The 12,026-nt window shown below is 43.1% G+C and overlaps 1 protein-coding gene across 11 annotated transcripts in view; it reads left to right on the top strand.

Annotated features, from left to right (window-relative positions):
• The window catches only part of SMARCD3 (SWI/SNF related BAF chromatin remodeling complex subunit D3), a 78,600-nt gene that overhangs the window by 28,439 nt on the left and 38,135 nt on the right, over positions 1-12,026 (top strand). For 10 of the 11 annotated variants that reach the window (XM_088053154.1, XM_088053145.1, XM_088053152.1 and 7 more), the window contains 2 exons: positions 7,548-7,765; positions 10,802-10,844. In XM_088053154.1, the coding sequence (XP_087909280.1) occupies positions 7,557-7,765; positions 10,802-10,844 (252 nt within the window). In that variant the 5' untranslated portion in view covers positions 7,548-7,556. Of the gene's footprint in view, positions 1-1,369; positions 1,391-7,547; positions 7,766-10,801; positions 10,845-12,026 lie in introns of those variants that run through there. The other variant, XM_088053165.1, reaches the window with a different exon arrangement.

The raw sequence follows: 12,026 nt of genomic DNA, 5'->3' as shown, positions 1-12,026 counted from the left end.
ACACTCTATGATTGCTAATTCATACAAGCCTGTGTATTGCTGATGTGACTCCTTTGCTTATCCTCAGTCCTCTTTTTGTTTGGCTGTCTACCTCTCAAATTTGGTCATAGGATTTTATGGTAAATACATAAACTGTCTTATATGAAATGGCATTTACAGCAGTGAAAGAAGAGTGTCAGAGCATGTCAGCATGTAAACAAGTACTTAATATATACGATAAATAACTTGTCAGTGTTAGAACAGACTAAACATGGAGGCATGGAGGATCTATAACAGATTTATCAGTGATTTGGAAAAAGGGGTAAGCAATGAATTTCATAAATGAGTTTTGCATCTCCTGATACACTGTGGGTTTAAATGAAATGTCACCATTCAGGAGAAAGGCTTGAATGTCCTGTGAGCTGCCTAGTGTTTAACTAGTAAGAAATCACATAAATTGGTAGCCGGATTGGGAAGCAGGGCAGGGAATAATGCAGAAGCTATTGTAAATCCATGGCATATACTTACAATAATGTTTTCCTGGTTTTGGTAATCTGTATGACTAACAAACCAAAGGACTGGGAACTTGGAGGACAGTAGCGGTGGGAGACCTCTGAAGGCTTCATCAATAAGGGAATAGGGATATTTTTGTTTTATTTATGATATCTAAGTATAGAGACTGATTATGTAAATTGTAAAATCTCTGTCATTGGAGGCTCTTAGGTACTGGTTAAAGAAGTAAACATCTGTCAAAGATGGAGATACTGGTGATGCTTCTTTGAGATAAAGAATGACCTCAAGGACTCATATTTCAGTATATTGTAAAAGTTATGGAGGTTTTACTAGAATGAGAAGAATTAAAGATAGTTTCCCAAAATTGAATGACGGTTTGTTTTAGTTTTAAGTGAATAAAAGTGACTGGTCACAGGGTTGTAGAGATCACTACTGGCAATAGTGAGGTGAAGAAAGTCAGGCCAAGTTTGAAAAAAGTAGAGCTTTTGCTAATGAAAAATATCCTACTAATTTTTCTTTTGTCATGGGTGTAGATACTGTCTTGTCAGAGCACAAGCCAGCTGACAGTGGAATGGCTAGAAAAGAGCCTCATGAACTGTTTGTTTTGGATAGTTTGTTCCTCTTTCTACCTGAGGGTTTCCTGCATGGTTCTCTCTTCAAGGGCATTTTCAGGGAATGGGGCCTGGAATGGAGGCACTGGTTTGCTGTGTGCATGTTCCCTGTTGTGGTCAACAAGGAGGTATTTGGGGTGAGTAGGGCAGCCTGGAGAAATCACAGGACCTTACAGCAAGGAATTTCATTGGGAAGGTGGCTGCATGGGACAGCTAGAGTGAAAACCTCGTGCAACATTCAACTATGTGAGCAAGCTGCTGGTAGAGACTGCTGGTAGAGACTGAAGGTTTGTCTTTTTCTAGCCCTGGACTGATTTCAGGCTGTCAAACAGAAAGGTTCATACATAATGAAGAAAATAAAATCATATTAATGCTAGTCAAGGCTTGAAAATTGAGGTCAATGTGATTTTGTGCAATGTGGGCTTGTTAAACAAGTCTGAGTGGCTGGTTGAGAAAACTTGGGTTTGCTGATGAATGTAGATGTATGGATAAAGTGGATCTCTGAGATGTTTGAACTGCTCTTTCTAAAGAATATATATATATATATATATATATACACTGTAGGAATATGAAAATAGACTGGATCATTTAGTTCAGTATCCCGTGTAGAATGGGAACAGTGGAAGGCAGCATGGAAGTAAAAGAACAAGGCAAAACCTTTAGTGATCGTTCATACGAATACTCTGATTTGGAGCTTGGGAGCTTTCTGACCCAAAGCTGCCCTCTGTGTAGTGCCTCTGTGTGGATTTTATTTATGGAGGTTGCTCTAATGATGTCTTCCTGAACCCTTCTAAACTTCTAACAGTCGGTGTTTTCTGTCAGGATTTTTTTTCAGCTTATCTTGCATAAGGAATTACCTGCCAACTGTTCACTGTTATTGTAAGGGAAGAGACGATGAGCTCTTGACCAGCTTCTCTCTCCAAGCTAGTCGTGGTACTGCAGAGCTCTGTTGTTCCTCTCCCTCCCAAAGCCATCCTTTTCAGGAGGTACATTTCGGTAGTTCTTCACACATACATTAGATGACAGCAGTGGTATGATCAGATCTGCTAATGCTGGTGGAACTCAAAGCTGGTCTGTAAGGTCTGTTACTTTCAATTCCGAAGACTTCTTTGGGTTTGTTTTCTTTTGTGTTCCATTTGAGCTTGGTGGCAGATTGTTCTGAGCTGTGAACAGATATGCATGAAATAGAGCTGAACTTCATCTCATGTTCTGATTCACAGTTCTGTAAATGGGATGCTTTCTAAGTTAAAGACTTCTGGATTGTTGTGAACATTATTAAAGTACGTGGTACCTGGAACACTTGGACTTACAGACTGAGAGCTTTTGGGAAATGGAGGAAGGTGAATATGACAGAAAGCAAGAATTACGATACTGATGTTTCAGCTTACTAAGCCTCTTGAAGATTCATAGACATTAAAAAAGATAACTCGTGAAGTAACCTCTATAACTGTAAGAAGGAGAGAAGCCTTGTACCAGTTTTATTTGTTGTACTAAGAGTCCATTTTGAATCAACATATCCGATTGGGAAACCATTTGCCCAGTCAGAAACTTGTTGCCATCACACAATATCAATCTAATCTAAATTTCTTAAGGGTTCCAGGTACTTCTGGTTACTCATTCTTAGTTCCAGACAGCATCAGGTATCTCCTCCTGCTTATGTTTATGCCCTATAGAAATCGTAGAATAGTTTGGATTGGAAGGAACCTTAAAAAGTCATCTTGTCCCACCCTTCTGCCATGGGCAGGGACACCTTCCACTAGACCAGATTGCTCCAAGCTCCACCCAGCCTGGCTTTGAACACTTCCAGAGATGAGGCAGCCACAACCTGGGCTTCATGACCCTCATAAGTAAAGAATTTTCTTCTAATCTAAACCTACTATCTGTCAGTGAAGCCCTTCTCTCTTGTTCTGTCACTCCAGGCCCTTGTAAACAGTCTCTCTCCATCTTTCTTGGAGGCTTCTTTGTAGTTAAGAAATAAACCGTTTGTATACTTGATGGTGGTGGTTATTCTCAAAATCTGTCAGTGTCTCTGCAGCTGGTGGCTGTTCCCAGCGAGTCAGCCGTAAGAGCCTCCCGTGTGGTGTTGAGGTGGATGGAGTCTGTTAGGACAGGGGATTGCTCTAAGTGTAGCTCAGCACTCAACTGCAATGCAGCAACTCCTGGTTCTCTGTTCAGTCTCTTTCTGAGGCCTCTTGTGGGTGTGTTTTTGCTTTACTTGACACTTCTTTTACTTTCACCTGTCAGTTCTCCAGGTTATTTTCCTCTTACTGCTATGTCCAGACAGGACTCCTTTTTTCTGCTTCTGTGTTTTGACTGCTGTGATGCACATCCCCTGAGAAAAGACTCTGCAGCAGAAGAATGTAGAAAAGCACTGCTCTAATGTTGTCTTTGTTATTATTGTCAGACAGAAGTTCACTTAAGGATCACAAAGAGGACAGAGGCAGAGCTCTGATGTGACGGGAAGTTCAGGAAAGGAAAACAGCAGACAAGCCAAACGTGGCTTTGGAAACTGGTCAGTGGAAGGCAGTGGAGGGCTATGGCAGCAGGTGTCGGTGGGGGTGGGGTGGTGGTGTTCTGCTGCACTGACAGTGTGTTCAGGTTTGAACAGCTGTAGCCAGAGCAGTGATGTGCACGTGTACACAGGCAATCAGCAGAACTCTTGGGGACCAGTACATGTGCATGAAATACTGGTCGTGTTCCTTTGTGCACTGTACTGCCTTTGCCTTGCTGCTGTGCATCACCTCTGCTCTGCTCTCTGCTTCACATTCTCAGAGCTGTGAGAGTGGTTGCTTCAGCTGGGGACAGGCTGTGGTCTTCCTCATTTCCTATGACCCCCAAGTGGTTTTGCCTTCCGTCCAGTGAGGTGTTTGTGCAGATTAATACATGTAAATGGTATCAGTGGAGGTAAAAAGGAGATGGGACTCTGGATACAAACAGAGATGGGTCAGGGATGGGCATCTCAGGTAGATGATTTTCCAGGAAGGAGGATGTGTCAATGCTGTTTTGCTCATCAGCATTTCCCATGGATGCTTCTTGTTTAAGATAGTTTCCATCCTGCTGAGGAGGACAGGGAGAGACAGATCCTAACCTATAGATAGATGCACCTTCAAGATTTCTTTCAAAAGTCATAGTAGTACTGGAATACTCCTCAGTATGAAGACTTTTTTTTCTTTAATGTCACTATTGTGAAAAATTTGATGTATTGTCTATCACTGTCTTGTCTCACACATGCATTTGAGAGCAAAATAAGCTTTTAGATAAGGTGAGATACTGCGTGTATGTTCTTCTTTTACAAAAGTTTAAGTAGATGAAGCGTTTCTGTATCTTTGGGAGTCTGGTGGGCTTGCAGGAGGAAGACAGTTGCACAGTTGCATAGTGAGTAATATTTTATCTATGAGTGATATTGGAGGTAGGGTCATGAGAACAGAGGTGAAGAAATGAGGTGGTCAAGGGATGAGATCTAATGTGCTTTTGCTAAAGCTGCCTCTCTTTTCTCATGTTTATCCTTTCGCTATGTTTCTCTATTTTAGTGCTTAACAAAGGAAACTGAAGGAAATTCAAAGACATAACACCAAGACTGACAGTAGATGTACCTTGCTGACTTCGTTTGTTAAGCCCAAAGTTATCCTTTAGAGCAACACCAAAGTGGGCCTTCAGTTTCATCCATGTGACCAGTCAGTCTCCGTGAGATGGCTGTGCTCAGGATCCGGGCTCTCACTGTCAGATGTCCCCAGCTGACTGACAAGCAGCAGCTGGCCCGGTGGTCTGCCCTTTGCTGGAAGGAGGCCACAATATGTGGTTTGACAGATGACAGATCTTAAATACAGGCTCAAGAGAGAAGCATTTTCTGGGCCATTTCTTTCTGCCTGGGTGAGAGGGTGTGGGCACACGCACACAGGAACAGAGAGCACTGTTCCCTTCCAGCTGTTCTTGGGGCTCCAGGCTCATGGCAGAAGACATTTGGAGCTTTGCACAAAGCTGCAGGGTTGGTCTGCCTGCTGCTCTCTCCATGGCCATACCTGCCATTGCTTTCTTATGTCAACAGTAGCTGAATTCACTGGCTTGGATCCCTGCACTGGTGACTCTCCTACCTCTTGCCTTGCTTCTCTGTCTGTGCCACTTACAGCCCGTATTGGTTCTTTGTTGATCATCCATTCCTCTCCTTTCTCCAGTTTTCTTTATAGATACAAGCATGAGGATATCTTAGATTTGTGATGATCAGGGCGGGCACTGAGCTGGGGCTTGGGGAGCTATAATCGATTTGGGTGGTTAATTTGGAGATGCAGGTCCAAATTATTTTTAGAATTATGTTTTATTATAATACATAGTTACATATTTAGAAATAATAGAAATTATGAAATAAATATTAAATTTTTTATATATATATATATATATATATATATATATATATATATATATGTGTGTGTGTGTGTGTGTGTGTGTGTGTGTTGACTGTGCACTAAATATTTTCTTCCCACCCCTAGTGGACTGGCTTGCATACCCTCAGGGTGCACGCATCTCACTTTGGGGTCCAGTAGTGTATTTCTCCAGTAAAATACCTTTTCGGTCTGCAGCTGTTGAGCCAAATATGTCTTCCATGTTGTTACCATCCCTTTGGAAGAGAGTTCCACAGGTTGATACCCACAGTGTGACAGACTCACCCCTCCAGCCTGACCCCTCTGCTGATGGCCAGGGTTCATTATTCTAGAGGGGGGCAGTGAACAGTCAGTACCCAACTGTCCTCTCCAGGCCATATGGCACTTTGCCCCTTTAGATCACCTTGTATCACCTCTTTCCAGATGAAAAGTCACAATATATTTACGTTTACTTCCATGGATGCAGTTCCATACATTAAGAATTACTGTGTCCTTGTTTCCGCTCGGCCCTGCCATCACTGAGCTGCAGGAGCCAGAGCTGCACACATACCTTTACTTGTGGACACACCATGGCCATGGAACCACTGGTATCTTCTGTTCCCTCCGCTCTTATTTCTTTTCTTTATGACTTTTTTTGACCTCTAGTAACCAGTAAGCAGATACTTTTCTGGAAGTGTCAGTTTAAACAAGATCTTGGTTCTGCTGGACAGCAATCAGCTTAGGGCCCATTGCTTTGTCTGTGATTCTTGGATTGTTTTTTTCCCTTTTGTAATTCAGTTCAATATGTATTGAACTACATTTGCAGCTTCCTTTTAAGTGTTCATTCTGTCTCATAAAGTCCTTCTGCTGGTCTTGAAGCTGGCCTTCATCCTTGCCAGCATGATGAACTCAGCATTACCAACAAACTTACTCACTTCCTTGCTTTTTTCCTGGCTTTTTTTGGTTCTTTTTTTCCTCCAGGTTGTTTTAAATATACTGAAAAGGAGAAGTCCCAGCAGAATTTTACATGTGCCTTTCTTTTCTTTTCAGAACCAATTATTTTTGCCTCATTTCTATCCTTTAACCAATTGTGTATCAATAATGGATGCCATTGCCTCTTGGTTTCCGTAAAAGACCTTGTAGAGGGACTTAGATTTCAAAGGACTTCTTATTCTCATCCTGGTTCAAACACCTAGAGAGTCTGTGTGTGTCTGTATTTCTGCATATATGTGGACATACAGATATTGATAATTCTCAGCATGAGACTAAGCTCATCTCTGTTTTGAATTGCATTTTACAGGAAGTAATTATTTTAATGGTGGTTTTCCTCGATGACTATAAACTTTTAAGAGTTCAGAATTTGGTTTACTGTGTGTCTTGTGCAGCATTGAGCTTGTGATTTCATCCAGTGTCTCTCAAAAGCATGCAGAAGTCAACATAAATACCAGGGCTTTACAATGGCTGCAGGGGCTGCTGACAAACGACCACATGCATTTCATTTTTTTAATTTTTTTTTTTTATTTTAAAGGCTTGATTGGAGACATGACCTTTTTCTTAAAGGATTAATGTTGTATTATGAACTTACACTGCTCTCTGGTGTAGGCGAAGTAGAAGGCTCTTAATGGGAAATGTTTATCCTGGTGTTTTGCCTGTGCTGGTTTCTGTCTCCCAGCTGATCAGAGCCGCCTGCTTGCAGTGCAGCGCGTGCGGTGGGAGCGTGCTCGCAGCCCTGAGCAGCACATGAGCTGCACCGGTTTGGACTGTGTGTCGCTGCCATGGGGTGTTCTCTTCGGGCTGAAGGTAGAGCTTCCACCTGTACCTGGTCTGGATATGCTACTGACCACTGAGTGTTTTCCCAAGCCTAGTATTTCACCTCTGTTTCCTGTCTACTTTATCCCTGAATGCCTCTTCATGACATCCAAGATACACCAGTCACAGAGCTTACATGCTTTGTGTTGCTGCTTAGTGCTTATCAGGATGGTCAAAAGGGGAATCTGCTGGGGCCAGTGTTGCATGATGTACAAATGTCTTGGCAGCTGCAGAAACAGGAACCAGACTGGCTTTTCTTTCTGCTTCTCTTTTCCTCCAGCGCCCTGGGATGCCATCGGGAGCTCGAATGCCCCATCAGGGGGCTCCCATGGGTCCTCCAGGCCCCCCATACGTCGGAAGCCCCTCTGTGCGACCTGGAATGCCCCAGACTGTGATGGAAACAACAAGAAAACGCACTGCGCCGCAGCAGGTCCAACAGCAGCAGGTGCAGCAGCAGGTGCAACAGCAGCAGCAAGCCACTCAGAACCGAGCTAGGAGGTGAGTGTTCTGGAAAGAAAACACAGGAGGACAGTTTGAGGAAGGAAAGATGATACCTATTTAGCAGTAGGTAAGACCTTTAAGATCAAATGAGACAGAATTGAAGATCTGTGTATTGTCAGTTTTTTCAGCAGGAAAAGCACTGGTAAATTTTCTGGGTTTTTTTATTTGTGAATGACCTTTAATGATGTCTGGTTTTGAAGTTACTCTACTTTTATTTTGCAGGTTTGTCAGGCCATAAATCTGTTGAGTATGTTTAGCCTTTAGAATTAATGAACAGTTCTCTTCTAATACAGTACAATTATGTATTATTTGTTGCCTGTTCTCTATAACTGCTCTGATTTCTGACTTGCTAACAAGTTTGTCAATGACACAAGTGGAAGAAACTTTGGTTTGTCATGTGAATACTTGTACTATGGTCATTCAGAAAAGTAGTCATAAAACTTGCAGTTGTCCCAAGTGTTTTTACATATAATGTAAATAAATATGCACTGGAAGTAATTTCATAAAATTAGAGAGACATCTATATCTCATACAGCGATTTCACATTTCTTTCTGAAATATGCCTACCTTGTACAACGCATTCTCTCTTAAAAAAAGTTAACTAATTTCTTTTTGCAGTGTATTAGACCTTATCAGTCTTGAGTGTTGAGTCTGATCCACACACACATAGGGTGCAGTCATCTGTGGGGGCTACCTTTTACAGAATCATTATAGATGTATATACAGCTTTCAGTCAGTGTTCTGGTGGTGTCAGGGAATCCATCTGTGGGAAAAACGTACCTCTCTAATCTCCGTTCTTCAGGAGCCCTACTCTGTCCAAGTTGTATACCTTGGATCAGCAAGCCAGATTTGGGAATGCTTATGTCTGGGATGCATCTGGAAAGGACACTGATCTTGAGAGTACAATTGAAAAAGGTTGAACACAGAAGGAATATCTATGAGTGCAGCATGTGAGCACAAGCAGTGCATGGGCATCTTGGAGGCCTTGCCCACTACCAGCCAAAATGCACATTCTGTAACACCTCCCAGAAGGTTCTCCAGGAAACTGCACAAAATGCCCAGCCTTCAGGTACTAGGATGGATATAACCTGAAAAATTGCCCCTCCTGGATAATTAACGTAAACTTTAGTCACTAACTAGTTTCCAGTGAGCATTAAAGGACAGTATTTGCTAAAAGTTGGTGGCCTGACTCGCAGAAAAAAGTTCTCCTCCCCTGTTCTTAGTTTGGGACCCAGCAGTGACCTCTATGGCCTTGAGCCCAGTTCACACCAGTGCTCCCTGGGTACTCAGAGAGTTTCTCTGTTTCTTCTGCCATGCCTTCCCTTGAGATAATGTATTGAATGTTTTCCCTTTTTTTCATTTCCACCTCCCTGTGATTTCTCATTCTGTTTCTTCAAGCACACTTTTCTGGCACCTTGGATCCAGTTCTGGGGGGTAAATGAGTTCCATGTTTTCTAGCATGGGCCAAGAAAGTTGCGCTTTTCCTTTCTCAGCAGTTTTGGTGGAGACAAAAATCTCATTTTTGTAACAGACTATTGAAGAACTGGTTGAGATCCACATTGTTTGGGGACGTTGCTTTGTTTTTTTCTTGCTTTTTATTTGCAAGCCTGTGGGTTTGTTCCAGGTAATGCATATCCCAGTCCCTTTGGGAGGCTGGAGCTTGCTCAGCCTTTACCTCCAGATTGTGTGAAGTGTTTCAGTGCAGATTTGATTTTGTGAGTTGTGGAAGGTGTTGGAGTTTCACACCATGTAACATTCCATTCCCAATTTTCCTACATGTTTTAAAAGGGACATTGTTCACCTATTAAGTTGGGTGTAACTGAATTTTCTGCCCTCTGCACCTCCAAGCACAAAGAGTTCCTCAGCCTTAGCTTACGTGGGGATGAGGAAGAGTCTTAAGAATCTGGTATTTCAGCCCTGGCTTATAATTAACAAACGTAGGAAGAGAATATGCCACATCAATGTGCATGGAAACAGCTTTTATGTGGACATGGCTGATGACAGGCTTCCAGTGAGAAGATAGTAAGGAGGGGTGTCCTTGTGGCATGGCAGAGTGGCAGCAGGTGGTTTGCTTTCTCCCATTTGTCTGTCACAGATGGAGTGATTCATCTCTTGATGAATCTCTGGCCTCACAGATTAAAGAGATGAAGAATAGGGCCTGAATTCCCTCTTGGCCCTGTTAGAGAAAGCTGGGTGACAGGTTTGGTAGGCCTGAAGAGTTCTTAGAATCTGAAAACAGTCTTCCTGACAGTACCATTTCTCAGGCACATACACATTTGTATTCTTATGTACATAAGTCCAAGTGTGTATGCTTTTTAAAAGCATAGCTATAGACATGTGCCTATGTATGGGTATGGACACAGTGTGTATATACACTTCAGACACACATACGTCTTCCCATGTGTGTTCATAAAGATGAACAAATGTGGAAATGTAAGGTCTTTTACATTTGTCCATCACTCATGCAAATGTGTTACAGTAAAACAAGTGTGTATGTACACAAGGAAGGGTGTGCATTTGTGTGTGTTTTCACACATCATATGAAATACACGCACATATATATGTGTGTTCTTCAGCACTTAATTTTGGGCATGATTGAATTGTGTTGTCTGTTTGAACAAGTTGACGTGCCATTTGCAAGGACTCGGCCACTCAGATGTGCACACACATAGGAGTGTGTCTGTGCACACCACACGTGAGACTGTCCTCTGCACACTCGTCTGTACCTAGCAGCAGTGCGTGCACTTTACACATGTATTGCCCCCCTGCACCATGGAAGATGCTATGATCAAAGAACTTACAGACTTCTTTCCAGGATGCGTAACAGACAGCCCTGATTCGTTCTTACCTAACTGCCTCCCCAGGCTGCTGAGAGAAGGGGTACAAGGTCCTGGGCATGGGTGAGACCCTTTTGCTGATGCATGCACAGCTGTGCACCAGCATGTGGAGATGTCAGGATAATTTAGCAGGTGGCCTCGTTACTCCTAGATCTGTCACCATGGTAACGTGTTTTTTTCTTTAAAAAATGTACAGTGCCAAGAGGAGGAAGATGGCTGACAAAATTCTCCCTCAGAGGGTGAGTCGCTTTCATTTCCTATTCCCTTCACAATCAGTTCAGCATCTTAGTATAATTACAGGAATTTTAGAAAATTCTTTCACTTTTTGTTTAAAAATCTAATTAAAAAGTAAGTAGGCAGTGGGTGAAAGTCTGGAGAGCCAGGCTGGGGCTGGGCTGGGGGCTGGGAGTGTGGAGCAGCCCGGCCTGTGCGGCCTCGTGCCTGGGTTAGCCGAGCCAGCACTGCCGCTTGCTGGAGGGACCGTGGTGCCAGGCGGCAGCTCGGCTCTGGGGCCCTTGGGTCTCCAGAATCCTTCTGATCCTTTTTCGAGGCTAGCCAAAACCTGGTCCAGAGTATGGCTGTACCTGAGGGGGTGGGCTCAGACTCAGGTCTCTGGCCCAGTAGAGCTGCCTGGTAGTGATTTTTGTGGTTGTGTCACCATAGGGCTGAAGTGAACCCGTGTAAACAACAGAATCCGAGGGGTCTGTATTGTCTGGAGAGTTACTAATTTTCTTATCCCTGGGGGATATGTCTAGCTTTTGGTGTCTGCCTATATTTGATCCTCAATGCTTACGTCTTCTGCTTCCTTTCTAAACATTGGGATTTCTCTCTGCTGTCCTCTGTCATTATTCCCGTACTTTTCCTTTCCTTTACCCTCTTCAGTACAGTTCCCGAGAACCTGCTTGGTCCCTAAAGGCTTCCAAACACGCACCCTTGTCACATCCTAGTCTCCGTTGCTTTGACTACTACTGCTGGTAGTTTTTCTGGGCTCAGAATCCCCTGGACAGGTGTATCCTTTTCCTCCATATGCTTTTCAAGCTCCAGCAAGTTGGCTTTTTTTTCAAGCAAGTTTTCGAGCTCCATCGCAAGTAGGAGCCCAAACTTGCTGGCAGGCTGCAAAGTAATTTCTGTGGCATTTCACAGGTGCCTACTACCAGTCATCCAAAGAGGTGAGCCCACTTTGGTATTCCTGATCTTACACTATTACTTCTTCTCTTGTTATTCCTGCCACTTTCTGAAAGCAGAGCCTCTCATATGTAAGCCATTAGATCTCTCATGTTGCTGTCTTGAAAGCTACTATTAAACCCAGACCTTTGAACTATATGCAGCCTCCCTGGTAATTGTGCTGAAGCCTCATTCCTGCTCTGCTGGTGGTCTGTACTTTTTTTATAATGAATGCTGAGTTTCTTTGTACTGTCAGT

Source organism: Pseudopodoces humilis, chromosome 1 (assembly GCF_049639895.1).
Source record: "Pseudopodoces humilis isolate 2021_Gansu_Grassland_sample_001 chromosome 1, ASM4963989v1, whole genome shotgun sequence".
Classification (NCBI taxonomy): domain Eukaryota; kingdom Metazoa; phylum Chordata; class Aves; order Passeriformes; family Paridae; genus Pseudopodoces; species Pseudopodoces humilis.
This window is presented reverse-complemented; position numbering and strand designations above follow the sequence as displayed.